This window comes from Anoplophora glabripennis, unplaced genomic scaffold (genome assembly GCF_000390285.2).
Source record: "Anoplophora glabripennis isolate ALB-LARVAE unplaced genomic scaffold, Agla_2.0 scaffold37, whole genome shotgun sequence".
In the NCBI taxonomy this organism is placed as follows: Eukaryota; Metazoa; Arthropoda; class Insecta; order Coleoptera; family Cerambycidae; genus Anoplophora; species Anoplophora glabripennis.
Genome location: NW_019416243.1, coordinates 1,481,625 through 1,502,781, shown reverse-complemented (window position 1 = coordinate 1,502,781; position 21,157 = coordinate 1,481,625). Strand labels below are relative to the sequence as shown.

General features: G+C 32.0%; 1 protein-coding gene across 1 annotated transcript; it reads left to right on the top strand.

Annotated features, from left to right (window-relative positions):
• The first annotated feature begins 304 nt into the window (after nt 1–304).
• Nucleotides 305–19,550, top strand: LOC108913415. The gene is made up of 4 exons (XM_018718964.1): nt 305–424; nt 8,626–8,814; nt 15,786–15,955; nt 19,337–19,550. The coding sequence occupies exons 2-4, from the start codon at nt 8,628–8,630 to the stop codon at nt 19,493–19,495; spliced, it is 516 nt and encodes a 171-aa protein (XP_018574480.1). The 5' UTR covers nt 305–424; nt 8,626–8,627; the 3' UTR covers nt 19,496–19,550.
• The last annotated feature ends 1,607 nt before the right edge of the window (nt 19,551–21,157 follow it).

Here is a 21,157-nt window from a genome sequence, read left to right as displayed (position 1 = left end):
GTGGTCGCCATAGCCACCAGAGTTGCAACAAACCTTGCGACAATAACATTCCAGTCGGCCAGCAGGACATCGCTAACAGGACATCGAGGCAATAAGGAAATAAACACTAATACAAAAAATGATAGCAGTAGCCACACTTACATGAATACCAACGTGTATTCCTTAAAATCAATTTACGATACCAGCAAGGTTCAAACGCAATTGTGAATGCAAACATTGAAAAGGGCATGCGTACTGAAAGCTTTCCAGTCGGCGCTTCGTTGAAATAACTGAAACCTTCTTAGTAAGTGCGTGGTGTATCTTGATTACAACTATCGTTAGATATAAAAGAGCCATCTGTTGTACGATGGTGATTAAATAGTTGATATCTGTCTCGTCGCTTTCGTTGACTGACCTTCCATAATTAACAGTTGAATATTAAGAGGTAAGTTGTACTCTTGTATAAAAGTTAGCTTTAGAAAGTTCATCAAGTACCAAATTTAAATTCTACTTATATACAGGGTGTTTCTAAATAACACCAAAAAAATGTAAGGGCAATTCTCTGATGAAATTGAATAAGGGTCTTTGGTATAAAATTTCTATCTCCCGAAAAGTTACGCCGCGCGCCGCTCCAAAAATTAAAAACAAAATGTTTTTCTTTTTTGTCTTCCATGTATATCAACCTAGAGAAAACAAACTTGGTGAATATTATCTGTCAAAAAAACTACACTTTTTGAAATTTTTTAACCCCGATTTTTTTTTTGTAAGTGGTTGAAATAATCAATGTTCAACGGTTCATCTTTTTAAAAATGCTTTGCAATACATTTATTTTTTTCTCATAAATCCTTAACGTTTCGGAAAAACTTAAAGTGATCAAAAATATAGTAAATGAATTGGGTTTTTTAGACATATTTTTTTAAAGAAAAAAAAATTATCTAAAAAAATTATAAGAAAAAATGTCATAGGGGTAGCTTTTTTGACATATAATGTTCACCAAGTTTGGTTTCTTTAGCTTGATATACATGGAAGATAAAAAAGAAAAAAAATAATAATTTTTGGAGGGTCATAACTTTTCAGGAGAGATTTTTTTTAAAAACTTTTATACCAAATACCCCTATTAATTTTTATCAGAGAATCGCCCCTTACATTTTTTCGGTGTTATTTAAATACACACTGTATATTTTGATTTGAGTACTTTTTCATTTTATAAACTTTTTTCTCGTTTTTGATCAGACACCTTGCATAATTTTGTTGGTGGAATTATGCAATATCCTGTACATCAGATTTATTCAGTTGTTTAGGTAATTATTTAAGTACCAGTTTTTCTGTGGTCGTGATTCTTTGGCGTACTCAGATATTTAGTAAATACCATTTAAAAAGAAAGAAGTTGCGGTACCTTAACAATAAATGTAAAAAAATTTTTTTTTTTAGTCATATTTTATTAATTCATTAGATTTAATGTGTAACTAAACAGTGTCATAAGAGTGAAATTTGTTTATCTAAATTCCAATTGAATACTATAGTACAGGGTGTCCCGAAATTAATGCAACAAAATTTGTATCACAGATTCTTAAGACAAATTTAGTGGACCCGTATTTTTTATTTTTGCCAAGTGGCCTTCTCTTTCGGAATTACAGCCCCCTAAAATCCGCCCCTAAGAATAGTATTTTTTTTATATCTCAGAACCCATTTTTCTCAAAAACATTGCGTTTTACAAATAAAATATCAATAGACAAAAGAGTTTCTAAATTCAATGGCTTTCTATGGAACTAATAATTTTAAAGAAATTCAAATATGCGACCAAATTTTTTTGGTTCCAACGACAAGGGGGCCCACGAAAAAGTGTCTTATGGGGGCTCTCCTCCAAAAATCGTAGCACTAACAGATTCCACATATCATAAATCCACTGTGTACCAAATTTAGTGATTCTCGTACAACAGGGTTCTGAGATATAAAGAAGACTTCTTAGAGGTAGATATCAGGGGGCTGTAACTCCGAAAGAGGGGCCCACTTGGAAAAAATAAAAAATACGTGTCTCCTAAATTTGTCTGAAGAATCTATGAGCAAATTTTATTGCATTTCGGTTTAATATAATCATAAATATTTTTAAAAATATTAATATTTTACGTTTCTGAAATAATTTTGACACGCAATATTAATAATTGTCAGCCATTTCAAAAATATTATTTAAACTACGAACATGTATTAATTAATTCGGTCTTTGTCCAGAGCTATTAGAAACAATGATAGTACATAATTTCTTTGACGACAAATCATCAATCGTTCTTTTAAGTCATACTACAAACAGTATGACTTAAAAGTGTTCATATATTTTAGGTATGCGTTTTTCATGAAAATATTTTGTTATTTTAGATAATTAGGTATGAAAATCATATATGAGCATTCTCTACTTCAGAATTTAGAAATATTTTAAGAATTAATTAAAAGCTGTTTAATTTCTTTTTTTAATTGTTAACATTCCTTTACATTAAGATATTAAGTTCTATGCTTCCTTTTCGCGACTTAAATTATTACTATACTATTAACTATATGTGTTCGTAGTACTAAAGTCACAATGTATCTAAAAATATGTTCCGTGTTTTCGATCAACAATAGAGCAATACTAATTCTAGGAATTCACTAACTATTTGAGGATAATTAAAATAAAGCTATGGAGTGGTGCAAAAAATGAAGCAATTGTTTTTGTGAAATCAATCCTCGCACTTAATGAACGTATTAATTATCTATACAATAACTAGAATATAATTCATCAGTTCTTATTGTCAGGTGTTTTTTGTAAGCGCTTCAGAAACGACTGGTACTTGTTTCTGGAAATATATTGACGTGTGAGTACAAAGGCATGAGAGATTTAAAAAATCGATGAAATTATTTGCTGTTTAATTATCGTTTTCTTTATATAAGGTATAGAGGTGTTATTGAACCCTAGTTGTTTTTTGTAGTTCAATTATGCTCTTTGGCTAATATTTAATCGGATAATTAACTTATGAAGTCGGGGAGAATTTTTTTTGTAGTTCTAAAGGAGATGGGGTTTATGTGATACAAATGGCAATTATTAGTATGAAAAACGTCTACATAAAGAAATATAGTCTAAAAACCTTCTCTTTTCATTAAAGGCTCTTTCAAAATTTATGTAATTATGTTGAATATGAAGAGCATCGTATTAGTACGTTTAATTCTTTTCGATAAGGGTTGGTAATCAGACAATAGGTCGTTTTTAAAATCATTAATACATGTTAATTTTTTATTAGTATGACAAATATGCATTGTACAGGAAAAATAATAATCCATTATTAGGACATCTGAATTGGGTCATGCCCTGAAATTTTGACTGAAAAATTGCATCACAACCAATAACGGCGGTGACAACATTTTTAATATTAAGGCGATGTTTCGCATTGTATTAGCTATGTCCTGTACAAATTTAGTTTCGTGCGACTCTCTCAAAGTTCAAAAAAGTGATAAACATTGTATTTTATGGTATTCTATGCACGCAGTTATGTGAATATTTCTTAATTAATATAACTGGTACATCGAGTTGAAGATTTTGATAATTTTTTTCTCGGAAATTGTTAAGTTTAGGACCCAAATCATAAAAGGTTTTTTTTTTGTTTATTTTAATGTATTCTATAATCTGTTAAAATTAAGGCAGTCAAACTTCTAACACCATGTACAATAGATGGTGAATGGAGTAAGACGAACGAAAATAATTTTCACACAGAGTAATGGTAAAACATTACATCCATCCACTAATACTTATAAAATGTGCACATATTTGCTTCGATTTCATTCAAAACGAAAAACTATATTATGTATTCCTTGCGGCAAGTTGACGATTTAGAAAAAGAAGATAGAAAGGAAAAAGTAAAAAATACAAATTGAAAACAACAAGTTGTAGTACAATTGGAACAAAGCAAAAAGAATAAAAACTAAAAAACTGGAAATAAGGAGACCGAATATTTTGTAGAGCCTGTGGGAATGTTTATAAAGACCATCCAAGAGAAAACTTTATACAGTTCTCATATTAGGTACCTGAATATGGGATCTGTATCAGGTGGTCGATTCCAATATATCTGCACTTAAGTTTTCTTACTCCATTAGATTCGTCATCTAACCCTGGCAACGGAATAAGATGATATAAATTGATTTTATAATTATTATTCTTGTTGTTTACAGAAAAATGTTTGTATACTTAACATTTATTTAAGTTTCGAAATTTCTAAAAGAAGTCCGAAACTTCTAAATTAACATTTTTCTTCTTAGTATTATTAATAAGAAGTGGATCTTATTTGTGGAAGGGCGAAATGGGCGGTGACTATTAGACGCTTTCATTATAGCCATATTTCTCTTTCGCGCGGATTTTTATGACTTTCTTTATCGCTCTCACGTAACGGCCGATGAACCATGGGGACTTTCCGACCCTGTATGTGTGAAATTAAACCTACACTTCGGTGAAAACATTTTATGTAGCATATAAATCTTGACAGTTATTTTTCCGTTAAAATCATGTAAATTTGTTAGTATAAAAGTGCATCTAGACTGCAAAATCATATGTGCAGTTTGTAAGAGACCCTCATCATTCCATATAATGTGTTTAAACTCCAACCAAAGGTCAATTTGTTGTGTAGGCTGTAAAATGATTGTCGGAGCGGAATGCTAAAAAACTTTCTTTCGTTTCTATCTGAAAAAACGAATATAGACTGTGTAAAAGGTGTTTAATAGACAGTACTAAAGGCATATAAAGGACAGACATGCTAAGAATTAGTCCATGTAACAAAATTAAAGTGAATTTTGTAAAAATATGTAACATTTTGACATAACGTTCAACTTAACCTAGAAAGGTGTAATTAGTGTCGAAAGACGCAGAAAAATGCAAATAATCTGAAAATGAAAAGTTTATGCATCACAAGTCCATTAAAAAGTCAGTTTTTGCAAAAATAAAATTCCAAAAATATGTTTGTTATGTTGCCATAGTAATTTTCAATTGTTTTGCACTTTTTATAAAACTAATATCCGGGCTCGAGGTAGCCAGTCTCCCATGTTTACCTGTAGCAGCAACATCGTAAGTTTTGCTCCTAAAAAACAAGTGCTATCGATTATTATCAACAAATCATAAAAAATTTGTCAGTAAAAAGTCCGAAGGTTACAATACTGGAAGTGACATTAGCCCGAAAATACGTTCAGCAGTCTCTACAAGCAATTAATAAAACGACAACAAATTGATACGAGGTGAATTTGTAAAAATTAAAAACAAAAAGGTGACAAGTGTAACTTTAAAAATATAGTGTGGTGTTGTTTTCACTTGGAAAAGTTTCTGTGGCATCACAAAGGATACTTCGGCAGTTTCCGCTACTAGACGTCAAACCAACGAGGTAACACTGGAACAGCGCGACTACATGCAGCAGATTTCACAACACAGCGTAGTTACATGCTGATGGAAAAGTCAAAAAGAAATATTTCACTGTAAGTGTCGACACGTAATAAGCAAATTTGCAAATTTAATAAACAAAGCGCTATATAAATTTCATATCAAAATTTCAATTGAACTACAGACAGTAGAAATACACTCATGCACTGTTGTAGTATAAATTTAAAGGGGGAATTTGTTATTTAATAATTTAGGATAAGCATTACAATTATTGTACATTGTGACAAAACCATAACCTGCCAAATTCTGTCAATATATTGAAATTTGTTAAATTAAATACATCTTTTAAGAAATTAGAACATAATCTCAACAGATTCAAACTTAAATTCATAATATATCAGGATATAAAACGAAACATAGGAACCCACACACTGAGAGAGTCTCTAATATCAAATAACAACACAAATAAAAAGTATACAGGCGCCCATAATAATAAAATAACAGCAAAAATAATAACACACTGACAGAGTCTCTCATAATAGTACGATCTTAGAACAAAATTTAATGTGTGTATCACGAGGTTAACATGAAATTCAAATTTCCAGGTAATTTGACGGTTATTTCCCTGAACGACTGGATCACTTTATAGTAGTAGGAAATGACATAAACATGAAATTTGACGAGGTAAAGCCAGTAATAATAATTGATCGGCGGTGGTGTAATATTTTTTGTTAATAATACTTATTTTTTTCAACACGTCGATAAAATTATCGATTCCTTGAATGTTCATACCTACTTTGCGTGCATGACTAGATAGAAGTAGGTATATGAATTATTAATAATTGTACTATGGGGTAGCTGTCGACTATTTGATTTTATTCTGGATACTGTGAATATTAATACACATTTCCTGTTCCAATAAAAATACCGCGAATTTATTGAGCGGACACATTTTTTTTCACTGATAAGAAGTATTCATTCTTCACTTTTTATCGGAAATATAATCACAGTAATCTAAACCACTATTATTTTTTATTTACTTTTTTTTTTTTTGGAACAGCCAAATTGAAAAAGTTATTGTGAACGTTGAAAAATGTATCTTTTTCCAAATGATAATAATTACAATGTATGGTGCATCCCATTTTCGATGCCATGTTAGGATATGTTGAACATTGTTAAATATAGAAAGCGACTGCAGTTCCACATTTTCCTGAAGTAGAGTTATAGTCTAGTGGAGTATTTAATTTTGTAATAATTCTAACGTTCCGACTTATAAGTCAAACTTAATTTTAACTGAACAAAAATTTACGTTGAGAATTCTTTTTATTCTGCGTGCATTATAACAGATAATTTGATGATCTATTTTTTTGTGAATATCGTAGTTGGATATTTCAATTTAAAGAACTGTCTAGACTCTAGAGTTACCAATAATATATCCAAGAGATTTGTAGGCATTTTTGGAAATATTGCTTGCGTCATTGAGTAAAATTAGTTTGGGGTCAAACATAAGACCCAAATCCACCTACAATTGGTCACGTTGTCTTACTAGTTTTATATGCATAATTAATGCAGATAAAATTGGTATTTTTGGTAAATCACAGTCAAAAACATCCTATGATATTAAATGGTAAGAAGTTAGTTAGCTTTACATAAGTTAATTCTTATTAGATCATATTGTAATTCTAAACAGTCGTCAATGTTTTCCAGTAACAGTCCATTGCCATTTTAAATTTTAAATCGTACATAGATTTCAAAGTAGCTCAGAAATGAAAATAACGCACTGTATATTATGGCAAATTTTCGAATTAGCTGATCAATTTCCATATCATTGTGTTATCCTGAATTTAATGTATACAGGGATGGCCAGAAGTACTGAATAAAATTCATATCTTTTGAATGAGTAAATTTTATTTAAAACGTCGAAACACGATAACTGATTTTGATTTTTTCCCATCTTTCGGTTATATAATAATTAATTTTTCTTCAACCCCCTAACCCCCAGCTACCCTACTTTTTCTTCCAAATGGAAACATAAGGCATGAGGGGGCTCGTTGAAAAGCTTGTAGAAAACCGAATAAAGCCATACCAAATAAACAAGTTCTATTTTTTCAATTACAAGTTTTTTTTTTCAACAACTAGATAATTTACAAAAATAAACTCAATGTCGCAAATGCTGAAAATATCCTCCATTCACTATTTGGCATTCTCCAAGACGATAGTAAAAGCTGTCCTCAGCATTCTGAATGACTTCAGCTGGTAAATTATGCATCTCCGCCCTAATCTTGTTCTTTAAATTCTCAATATTATCCTGTCTGTCCTGGTAGACTCTTTCTTTCAAATATCCCCAAAGAAAATAATCCAGGGGTGTTAAGTCGGGGGATCTTGGCGGCCATTCAACTGTACCCCGTCTACCAATCCAGCGATTTGGAAACATTTCATCTAAGTATCTTCGAACATCAATACCAAAATGTTGGGGAGCGCCATCTTGTTGGAACCAAATTCTTTCATTCGGTATATCTGGATCAATTTCATGAGGGAAAATCACAGCTAGAGCAGGTATCAGGTAAAATCCAGGTAGCGTGCGGCAGTAAGATTTTCTTCAAAAAAGAATGGGCCCAAGATTCTGTTGTTGACGATACCTGCCCATACATTAACTTTTGTGGATGCTGCGTATGCGGTTAGCATGTTCAGTGTGTATTTTCCTGGAACCAAAAGCGATAGTTGTGCCTATTAACCACTCCATTGAAATAAAACGTAGCTTCATCCGAAAAAAGTACGTAACATAAAAAATATATCTTTTTTGCATTAGCAGTGATAGGTACAGTTTCAAATTCTTTATTTTATTCTGTGCAGATTCATGATTCATGGAGGATAACACTGAAGATAATTAAATTTTATTTCACTTGTTAAGTAGGTGTTTTATACAACCCTAAAAACCTTGCTATTGAAAAAATAAAACTTGTTTATTATAGAATGGCATGAGTGTTATTCGCGGAACAATCACTTATTTGTATACTTGTTTTATTTATATCTATAGCTATTACATATACAGGGTGTGGCGTGTATAATCTATAAAAAATAGAAAACCGAATCCAACCATACCAAATAAACAAGTTTTATTTTTTCAATAGCAAGGTTTTTAGGGTTGTATAAAACACCTCAAAAGATATGAATTTTATTCCGTACTTCTGGCCATCCCTGTATGTAAATATGCATCGATCCGACCGATTCCCATAATTACTAATGCATATGTTCTGCAGGTATGGGTTGTAGTGCGGCCAAGAACGTAACGGTGGAATCTTTGGATGGCAACAATTCAGGCGAACTGTCGAATGGGAACGGGGTTAGAAAAGTTTCCGTTCCCAATCTGAGTGTTCCGCCCCTGGAGGGAGAAGATCTACAAGCGGAATTGCTAGAGTCGGCCACCGTGAATAACATACAGAAAGGACGTAAGTTCATTTTTAGTTCTATCTTTTCTGTAGGACTGTTTCCATAAGTGAAGAGGAAAATATGAAACTCGATATAAATAAAAGAAAGTCAGTAAACAGCATAATTGATGATTTGTTTATCAAGTTGCACTGCAATTCCTCAAAACATTATTGATGTGGGGAATGATGACATCCTTACTGGAAGCTTAAGAATTAGAATCTCAGGTCAAATTTATTACAAAGTACCGACTTGTTTGCTGTGTAAAATACTCTCCGAGTTATAAATTCTGGGTTTGAGTTGAACCAGTCGAATTTTAGATAATTTTCAGGTGCTAAGGGTGAATTTCAGGTGTGCACCTTAAGATGCAGGATTGATGAGCCTTTGAATACCCAAAATATGTACGCGCTTCACGAATATGCTGCGTCAACTCGTTTATGTCTGTGAAAAATAAGAACCCTACTGAATGCAAAGTTTTGATTCTGTTTCTGGAGGTCCAAATACATAGAATGGCATGAGTGTTATTCGCGGAACAATCACTTATTTGTATACTTGTTTTATTTATATCTATAGCTATTACATATACAGGGTGTGGCGTGTATAATCTATAAAAAATAAACTACAGCTTATACGAAAAAGTTCTATCTTCGCGTTTTTTTTTGTAAATTAAAGTTCATTTATTCAACGAAAATGAAGGCCGTCCCTGTGTTATTTATTAAAAACTTTGGAAATGTTTTTATGCGACCCGAGATGTAACCTTATAATTTAAGTCGGTATACTCTAATACTAGTAGTTATAAAAGGTTAGGTTTCATTGTCAAAAAAATTGTGCAGTCAACTGATTTTGTATTTGTATTGAATTCATTATTCACTTAATTATTAAATATTATGCATCGTCCATCGACCCATCAGTGTTAAAAAATGAAAGATTCCAGACTAAAGTTTTTATTTTGTAATTCCACGATAGTGACAGTGTAATTTTTATAAAGAAGTAAAAAATAAGAATAACCTGCCGATTACATTAAAAACGAGATTATTATTTCTTACTTTGCTTAATTTTTTAGTTTGTGCACAAACTAGTTTTACAATGAACAGAGAAAACAATGCATTTACTATTTCCGAACGTGTCGATATGGTGTTGGTGTATGGTGCATCCGGAGAAAATGGGCTCTTGGCGACTAGGTTGTACCGGGAACAATGGCCACAACGTCACACCCCATGTCCAAATACCATCTTACAGTGCGTTCAGCGGTTGCGAGATACGGGAAGTGTTATTTCTCGAGGAGAAGGACATGGTCAGCAAGTGAACCTTAATGTTGAAGATGTAGTGTTGGAAAATCTTGACGAAGACTCCACAATTAGTACTCGACGACTCGCACAGCAAGTAGGAACCTCATCTGGTACAGTACATCGCATCAAGGCGCCAGCTGTTGCACCCAGATCATCTGCAACCAGTTCAACAGATTTTACCCCCGGATTGTGATCAACGAATGCGTTTTTGCAGATGGTTTTTATGGCAATGTACCAATCAAATAGACTTTCCTGCCTATGTTTGTGTAACAGATAAGGCGACATTTACCCGTGATGAAGTGAATTTCCAAAATATGCACATATGGGCCGATAAAAATCCTCACGCGATTAGGGAAACTCCTTTTCAACATCGGTTCTCGGTAAATGTAAAAAAGGACAACTAAATGGGCCAACATATTCTGACTTTTTGGAGAACCAGTTGCCTGAATTATTGGACGATGTGGCATTACAAGTTCGGGCACGCATGTTTTATCTTCATGATGGGGCTCCTCCGCATAGTACTCGAGAAGTAACGACACTTTTGAATGAAATGTTTCCTCAGCGATGGATTGGACACTTTGATCCTGTGCCGTGGCCACCTCGGTCACCAGATCTAACTTCAGTGGACTTTTATCTTTGGAGTCACTTGGAGTCATTGGTTTACAATACTCTAATTGCTACGGTGGAAGAATTGCGAAACCGTCTACTTGAAGCTGCTGACACAATTAGGGGAATACCTGGAAATTAGGAACATATTCGCCAAAATTGGGTGCGTCGGTGCCATGCCTGTATCCGCGCTAATGGGAAGCAATTGCAACATTTTCTCTAGAAATGATAAGTTTTATTTCATTTTGTTCCATATTTTAATGGAGTTTGTTTAGGGCACGCAGTTGGTTACGGATGTGGTTTTGTTTGCGAACTTTTGCACCAACAACAATGCATTTAAGATAGTAATTATTATTAATTATTATAATAAGAAAATATCAGTTTCTTTTTTTAAATATCTATTTTTCTTAGTTCGTACTTTTGCATTGAAAAATTCGCCAAAAATTGAGAAGAATCTTTCTATCTTTCAACGACGATTTGTTTGCGCGACCGGTCTACAGCACGTAACTCATCGTACAGCACAAGGACAGGGCCGTTCCAGAGAAAATATTTTTATCCATAATTGAACTTTAATTTACGAAAAAAAACGCATAAATAGAACTTTTTCGTATAAGACCTTTCTATTACAAATATCGTTAGGAAGCTGTAGTTTAATTTGTATAGATTATAGGTACACGCCACACTTTGTATGTAGAGTCGATTGTGTATTTGATTTTATAATTGCTAGAAAAACCGTTCTCATTCACAACTTCCCCTAACTACATCATTTTATGGGTAAAACGCATATGATCGGAGATTTTTGCTTTAACGGCATCTAAATAGCATTAGGAATGATAATATTTCTATGCAAATAAAAAAAACGTGGGCTTAATTGTTATTGCAAAAAAGTATAAAAAAATAGCAAAAAAATTAATTTTTTTTTTTGGATTTGGATTTGTAAGACAGATACCGCCTGGACTATATATGAAATGTTGCTTCATCAATTGGATCTTTAATTTCCGAGAAATAGATATAAACACCGACAATACCAATTTCAGTTATGAAATTAGTGGAATGTTACAGCAACATTTTTGAATAAATAAGCAACTATGTGTAGGATTGAATTGAAGTCAATAAATGATAAATTTAACATACAACCAATTACTGTGAATTATTTATATTAATCGATTGTCTGTAAGCTGTGCCACACTAAACAACACTGGACGGTTTTCATTTATTTTAAGTAAGACTACTAAAATTTTATCTAGACTTATTTATACAGGGTGGGCCACCAGTAACGCCTCGGTCGATAGTGACCAAACGGCAAATGTTACAGAAACCTGTTTATGTGGGTATGTGTAAGTTGATTACGGCTACATTTTAAAAATATTTTGAAATATACAGGGTGTCCAGGAAAAGCGTACCATATCAAAGTTATGTTTTTTTAAATAGAACACCCTGTATTTTACTGCATTTTTGAAAGTACCGTAAAAAAATAGGTGAACTTTATTAAAGGTTCTGCATACCTAGGACTTATAGTTTGTGAGATATTTCAATTTTAGTGAAAATGCAAGCATAGCGTAGAAATTTAATATTAGCAATAAAAAAATAATTTTAAGGAAGCAGCTTTGGAGGGTCTATTTTAGATCCTTGAAGTTATAAATTGTTATATTTGTCGTCACTTAGTATTATACAGGGTGTTCAAAAAACTGCTGAATACTTCTCTCAACTTTAAACAGCAATAACTTGGTTATTTTAAATGGAACACCCAGTATATTTTTACTTTGGGAGATGGAAATTTAAAACTCTTTCAAACTGTGTATAGGTTCCCTATACCTATCTCTAACGGTATTGAGATATTTGTGCCGTTTCGTTTTTTATCGATTTTTTTTGTAAGATGTATCCACGTGTCTTTATCGAGGTCTTTACTGAATTGGTTTGGGTTCTTTTTGATGACGTCTCGGTAAATATAAGGAGAAAAATGTGAATGCAAATACATGGCACACCTGCACATTTTTCATATTCAGTGAGAAATTATATAAATCGATAATTAAGAATGGTTCATGTCAGTGGCTACCACAGGTGTCCAAACCTCTCGTAATGGACTTCTTTGTTTCGGGCTGTATAAAAATATATAGCATATAATATAAATATAATAACGCTAGCGACCGAGGCGTTACTGGTGGCCCACCCTGTATATGTATTGCAATCACATTTAATATTAAAAGGAAATAATTTTGTTTCACAGCAACAGTATAATATTTTATTTCCTGACTTGACAATCCTGCGAGATCACTGACATAATTACCCTTGATTGGCCTATTCCTGTTAATTGTTTCACAACAATGAAGTGCTAAATAGTTTTCGAACTATCAGCACATTAGTTTGAGTTAATAGCACCTTCATAAGTGCGCTGTTCAGTTCTCAGAATCAGTGAAACAACAGGTAAATATTGACCGGTGAATTTAATAGACGGTGTACTCCAGGTCAAACTTTCTAAGTAAACTCCAGACTATTGTTGTTCAACTATTATATGGGAGGCGGGTAGGCTCGGACACACTAGGCAAACTGGTTTTTGTGCAATGTTTTTCATATTTTGCGGAAAGAAACCACTGGACCATCACAGCTGATAGTGATCAGCGTGCTGACAATCGCTTTTTCCGTGTGAAAATAGGAACTGACGCCTCGGAATACTATTTTGTTAAAAGTGAAGTTCCTCAAGGCTCAGTTCTTGTCCCATTACTCTTTCTTATTTATACAGCAGATCTTCCTCAAACATTGCCACTTAAATGCTCGCTGTATGCTGATGTTACAAAGATTTATGAGAATCCTATTACTATTATCAACTATTGCAGGAAAGCTTGATTGCTGTAACAGATTGGTGCAAAAAATGGTTAATATCGTTGAAGTCCAAAAAATGTGTAGTTTTGCACTTGGGTAAGAACAACCCAAGATTACATTGTCAAATTGGACAGGCAAACCGATCTCGGTGTAGTGATTTCTAATGACCTCTCTTGGTCAGCTCATATAACTGTTGCTTGCAATGAAGCTAAACGCTCCTTATTTCTTTTAAAAAAAATATTATCTGCTCCCTCATGTGAAACTACTAATTGCTTATATAAATCCTACATAAGGCCCATCATCGAGTATGGTTCAGCTGTGTGGTATCCAAATCTGATAAGAGACCAATCTCAAATTGAGTTGTGACAACGTGCCGCCACCAGACTTCCCTATGGTATTTCTTTTCTTGCGAAGAAAGACTAAATATCTTCAAACTAATCCCAGAAATTGAAAGGCTTAAGCGTGACGATCTGATCACCACATATCGCAAAACAAACTTGATAATGTACTTAATTTTTAATAATTGTACCTATTGTGTATTTTTTTTCGCTCCAATACTCTTCGTAAAGCCTTTTTTAAAAGTTTTGTTGTTTATTCTAATCTGTAATATCTTTTTCATTGCACCCTATATGAATAAATAAAATATGTTTTAATTCTGTTTGTAAAAAATGAATATTATAAATAGGTACTTTATGGAAATAGTTCAAAGAATTTTGCATGTAATCTAACATTGTGTGTTGAACTTCACGAACTGGCAGTCTTTTGTTGACCTTAAAAAACGATTTTACTGAATGAAACGTTATAAAAGGTGTACCTAACCCTGGGATTCTCAGTAATGTGGCAGTACTGTGTTTGATTTTAAACGAAATATGAGGACGTGTATTTGAAGAGTATTAAATGGATCAATTTATTTTATATTAACAATTTATTAGTACCAAAAAAATATTTTATCGGCTTAGAAACCATGTAAGCAGTGTTAAAATACAAATCTAAATTAAACATATCTTTTTATAAAAATGACGAGTAGTTGATGACAATGGCATTCGTTAATTGTGTGTCTTTATATTACGACAGCTGTCCTAATGTGATTAAAAGGTGTACTAGCTTTCAATCTTTAAAATAAAGCTATTTACGGAGTAATTTTGATAACTTCTATTTATATGTACTAGTACTAAACATAAAATTATAGAAATTTTATAAAACAAAATTAAAAATCGTAAAAAAATTTATGAAGCGAAAAAATATTTTTTTTTTTATAAAATAACATAGACTATTAACTCATATACATTTTTTGATTTAGATAAATTTTTATCTATTAAATGATTTGAAAATTTTGACTTCGTTATTAATTTATAAAATATGTTTTTAGCTAAAGTTTCTGGGGAAGAAAATATGTATGTCTTTTCTTTCTTTTCTCTATTTTTTTCGTAGCGCGATGAAAGCTTGTTTCAGGGACAATCCGAGGGAAACTCTATCTTTGCGTGTGCCCCAAGAGTAACTGTAGATGCTGCACTTTAGTATAATGTTGCGAAGTTCTATTTTATTAATATTTCTTTAAAGTTTCATGTCGTACTCACTCAGTCGAAAAACCGTTAAAATAATTAGGTTATGTGACCTTTGCAATTAAACTTTATATATATAAAATATGTAACATTTTTTAATGTTGTGTTTGGTATTAGTTAGCGACACGCACTATATTAATTAACTAACAACCAACTGATTTGAAATACAAATTATTGTAATATGAGTTGGAAAATTATAATCGAATGTTCTTTCCTGAATATTTTTAGAAATGAATATTTTAGTCCATTTTTTGCGAATTAAAAGAAACTGATTCCACTAGTCCCGGATTTGATACATCATGTAAAATGTACCTAACTTTGTTAAAATATAATCTTTGTGTTTATTCTTATTTGACTGGTATAAGATTAGATAAATTCAATTAGAAATTACTGTCCATAACGTGAAAAATCTTAAATTATTGCGATTATTCATGTTTCGTTGCCTATTCGATTAGAAGATTTTATAAGTCTCTGAACTATTGTTTCTAATACAATTTTTTTATGATTACTAAACTATTTGCATGTGAACTACTTGGGCGTACATTATTAAAGGAATTAATTATTGAAAATTAGTTAATAATAAAACTTTCTTCTAACTGTGATGCTCTAGCGGCTAAAACAGCAACTTTGGAGTTTTATTTTTCATTAATGTGTAGTAGTTCTGTGTACATGTATTTCAGTTAATAGTTGCATTCCACTAAATATTATATTTTTCAGAAAATGGGTTGTCTTTCGACATTGCGTTCGAGGAAGAGGGTAATGAAGAAAGCATAATAAAGAAACATCCTCCAAAGAGATTCCAAAGATTGGAGGAACAACCAACCAGTCCTATTACTTTAGATAAATTACAAGAGAAGTTAGAGGAAGCCGAAATCAGACGACAACAGGTGAAATTTTAATTATATTATGGTACTTGAATAGATATAAAGAACTTTGAAGCATTATTATCACAATTTATTTAAATAATAATTTCGATTAGGGCACAAATAAATGTTATATTGAGAGCAAAGCAATGGGAAATGTCTTATTTAGATTGATTCAATATGAAATATAGATAAGGAGGGGAAATGGGGCCCGCATCTCATATTTTCTTTGATTGTATTCCCTATATGTGAAATGAAGTATACTAAATTTTACACAAAATCTAACATTCAGATAGGACGATATAATTATGTATAGGTGTTGCTACACAAAATAAGAAAAAGTAACACTAAAACATTTAGAAATAAATGATGATACAATAATTTAATAAATATAAGTAGGTAGGTAATTTTGCTGTCCAATGAAGTAATATTGAAATTAAAAAAATGTTTAGGAATATAATTATAACTTTGCATATATTTAAAACTTATTTTAAAAGTATTTAACTAGAAAGTAAAGTATTTAACTAGTTAATGTTATTGCTTTAAAACAATGGGACCTTTATACAGGGTGTTGCATCACGAGAGGGACATGGCTTAATGGGAGATAGAGGACATCTAGAGTAACTAGGTTTTTTACTTACTCGTATATTTAAGTAATCATCAAAGTGTAACAAAAAAAAGAGACATGTCGCTGAGATTACTTTTTATGTTCTTTTCGATAATCGTATGGAAATACCAAAAAAAAATACATACGGGGCGATGTTTTCTACTTACAAAAAAAAATTAAAAGTTTTGCAGTCCGGACCTGGAATACATATTATTTAAAGAAAATGAGGTTTAAAATATGCATGCTTATTTATAACATCTACCCTCAATTAAGCCTTCGCTAATTTTAGTTGCAAAACCATTTTTATTGTGTCCTTTACGTAATTTAGCTTTAGAAGCCGTAGTCTCGTATATTCAATAGCTTATTTAAATAACCACCAAAGTGTAACAAAAAAAAGAAACAAGTCTTTGAAATCACTTTTTTATGTTCTTTCCGAATATCGTATCGCAATTTCAAAAAAATACGTACATAGTGTTGTTTTCTAGACTTGCACAAAAATTTACAATTTTTGCAGTCCGGACCTGGATTTTTTTGCTGTCATACATGCATACATGAAGTATCGTGAGTGCATTAACCCTACCAAATATGAACCCATTATTCCATTCCCTACCAAAGTTATGACATAAAGCAGTTTTGACCAAAAATCATAAATCACCCTGTATTTCAATAAAGAATGGCCAATGATCTATTTCTATAGCAATCCTAGTTACCCTAGATGTCCTCTATCTCCCATTAAGCTATGTCCCTCTCGTGATGCAACACCCTGTATATAGGACCTGCATGTTATGTTTGTAACCTGAGGGGTTATTTCTTTATTTATCTATCTATCGTTATGACCAGTATCATAACGATACTGGATTTCAAAAGAGTTTACTAATAACTTCTAGAAAGGTAGTTTATAATTTTCATCATCTATACTTTAATTAATACGTGGGAGAGAATGAATTTTAGACACTTACCGTACGTCGCTCACGTAGAATGTAATCCAGTGGTTGGTTGTATAGGGTGACACTTAGTTGGAAGAACAAGAAAATACCAAAACTTTCCAGGAAGCGTTTTAATAACAATAAAAAAACACAAATAAAATAACGATGACACAGCGGATTTGGAAGGACTTTATCCATTATTAATCCAAGAAGAAACTCCTTTCTTCGGAGATCTCTCCTGAATTCTACACCTCGCTTCGACACGCTCATTTCTGGGGTACAGAAGATTCGGTTCTTATCTTACTGGCTGGATCCCTGAATATCGGGGGTTGAAATGTCTTAACTACACCATGTTAATACCTAATTGACTGAATTTACAATTGTATGGATAATTTTGAGACTAAATTGAACTTACAGGTAATCCTACACCTTCCTTTTGTAACTCCGTACAGCAACACGAGACGGATTAGTCAATCTCATTTAATCTATTCTTATATCTTAAAAAATCCGCCTAAAAACCAATTATTTAATCTATTATTATTTTCCTCGTAACATTTTAACAACTTATTTAAATATCTTGGAATTCCTGCGACTTTTCGAATGTATTCCACGCGTTATTAGAAATATCGATTTTTTTCCTTCACCCTGGGCTAAACCGACGCTACCAGATACTCCTACGGTCTAAGTGAACTTGTTAAAAAACAATGCTAAATTTCCTGAGGCCTTCTCCGAAGGACGGCTTTGCAAATTTATGACTCCCGGTGACAAAAGGCACTAGTCTTTCGACGACTTTATGGCGACGCTAAACCTACTTGAAAACCCTTAACTTTTTAATAATTATTGTTGACTGAAATATTCTACTGTCTGAGTTGGCCCATCCGTTCCGAGAACTAACAAATAAACTACCACGCGTCCTGGCGTTTGTTACATGTTGAAGGGGTTAAACCACATTAAGAGGCTGATTTTATGCGTTTCTCGAATTTTTTAAAGTGGGGCAGATTGATTAGAATTTGATGAAACTTTGACATTATTTTATCAAATTATTGAAATACACTTTCAATTTTTATAACGATCGGTTCATAATTTTTTGAGGTAGAGTTTCCGTGAATCAAATTTCGTGAAAAATGCGTTTGAAGATTTTCGGAAACTAGAAATTTGTGAAAGTTGTCAATAATATAGAGTGCTTTCCCATCAATCAGCGATTCCAATACCATATGACAGTCCTTCTTCTTCCAATTAGGCATCATTCTGAGCTTGCATCTGTTCTATTCTTGCTGTGCGTCCGAGCGCTGACCTGATGGTCGTTCGATTTTTGGCTCATGAAATCGGAAGAAATAGGACTTTTGTTTTGAAATTTTGGCAGCGTATTTTCGAATAGTTAAACTAATATCTAATTTATGCAATAAAAAAAGTCCGATTTTTTTTAACCTCCCAATGTGGTTTCTGCCTTTAAGTTTAAAATGAAATCATTTATCTTTAAGAAAAACGTTTGTAGATTGTGCTTATCGTCTAGTGTATATCTAATTTTCTATAGATTTTAATACAATAATATGTTTTCTTGTTAGTATAATTCTGTAATTGTAATTAACACATATGCAAAAGGGTATTTAACTTTTATAGAAGTTGTCATATTGGTCGTAATCGATCCTGGGAAATACTGATAAAATTAAGATTAGAATTAATAAGGTTTGACGGGAATATCCCTAAAAGTAAAAAATAATTCTGTGTAACAAATACTTAGTTTATTACATTTCATATCATAGATACTTTGAGGCATATCTGTAAAATATTTGTTATTACTAATATCTAGTATTATACTTACTTTTTGTTTACTGACTATCTTCCTAATACAACTTTTTATTTTTTCCTTAGATTCTCGCACAGAGAGTTCAATCGGCTAAGGTCAGAAACCAGTTGAGGAAACAGTCGAGCATAGGGTCCAATTCAGCCGAAGATGATCCTGATCATTTAAAAGTGCCCCCTGAAGTACCTCCAAAAACTCCAAACCCATACGATGTAGCATATGTTTAACCTTATATTTATACACATTGTATTGGTAACAGTTTTATTTTATGTTAATGAGATGACGCACAATGTTTAGCTATCTATTCCGTTAGCAGATTGGTTAAAGTGTTTTTAAGACTGAGCTTTTTGACTAAGCAATAAAGTTTTGTTGTTTTTGTAGTTTGTTGTGCTTTAAATCAACTCGTTAAGGGACTACTAACGTGTGAATTTATTTGTAGGTAAACTAAGCAGATATATTTTTTTTATGGGGATCATTGGTATAGTCAGAAACAGTATCTATTAAATTTAATTAAAGAAGTTATAATAAACTTCTTTTTGTGAATTACGAAGCATTTTTCGAGCTGACGGAGCAAATTTAAATGACGAAGCATATAGGCATAAATGTGGGGCCAAATTATGATAATTGGATCTAATATAACTACACTGTAGACTAAAGACATATGTCAGTAGTTATTTGAGTAGGTGAGACAACCGACGAACTACTATTTGAATGTCTATCTACTCGTATGAACTATGGTTTGATTGTTTGTGATAACCATAACCATAACCATAACGTACAAAGTGTCTTTATTATATTATAATTGTCCCAGTCCCTACTGGCAGATAGCTACCTACTAACCCGGAGAATGCAATTTTTCAAATTTTGAACATCATTATTTGAACGTGTATTATAAGTTTTATAGGTATTAAGAAATGTTTTTATGTTAAATTTGGTACCTATTCTTAATTGTTCTGATAGTACTGGAATATATAGAATTATCAATGTATAGGTAATCTACTCTTATTGTCTTACGGAATTTGTTTTATTTACAAAATTTTTAAAATTACTAGTAACAAACTTTTCATTAGAACTGTTGCGCCTAAATAATGATATTCAAAATTACATTTACAACCGCCTGGTGATTGCAATAACCATTATATTGGACACATGTAAATATTAGAATAAGTGAGCACAAAAGTTAAATAAAAAAGCTGGAACTTGTGTGTTACAAATTGAAGTCGTTTGGAAAAATGATCATAACAATGCAATAGGATTCGGCCAAAAATTTAAAAAATAAAAATAATACGCTTAGAAGAATATTAAAACACAAATATCAAAAGAAATAATAATAGAATAAATATCGTATACCTACTTCTAGCTATCGATGAGAGCAAATAAAATAAAATGTAAACTATAAGCCATATATGAGAAAGAAACGTCAGATTGTTTTTGAAATATTAACTGACTGAAGTGTGTGATTTACTATTGAGTTTTTTAAATCATTTGCTCTTTTGTAGTGTAAGATTTTTGATCAGGTGAGCATAGTTGCGTAAAATAACCCTTGACAAATAATTTTCGCGAAAGGGTTTATTTGATAAACTTCTTTGTTTCTTATTTCTAGGTAGTAAAATGCTTAAATAAACAGAGAAAAACTAAAACTATGCCACAAATAAATAATTTTAGACATAAAATTATTTGCTAACATTTGCTTTATTTAATTTAAATACATCTTGTGTATTAAGTGGATGTTTAAGGGAAAGCATCCATGCATCTGTCCTTTCAAACTTTTTAATGATGAGTCGTAAACCATCTAATAATAATAATTGATAGCTTTTAGACACTCTACATAATAAAAATATCGAAGAACCTACAATTTTAATTTAATGTTGATAGAGTATTACTCTGAA

Bases quoted from the DNA above. Each gene is read 5' to 3' on its own strand.
- LOC108913415 (XM_018718964.1), top strand. From the start codon at position 8,628: ATGGGTTGTAGTGCGGCCAAGAACGTAACGGTGGAATCTTTGGATGGC. The intron at 8,815-15,785 runs GTAAGTTCATTT...TATATTTTTCAG, and splicing joins GAATAACATACAGAAAGGAC to AAAATGGGTTGTCTTTCGAC. The intron at 15,956-19,336 runs GTGAAATTTTAA...TTTTTTCCTTAG, and splicing joins CCGAAATCAGACGACAACAG to ATTCTCGCACAGAGAGTTCA.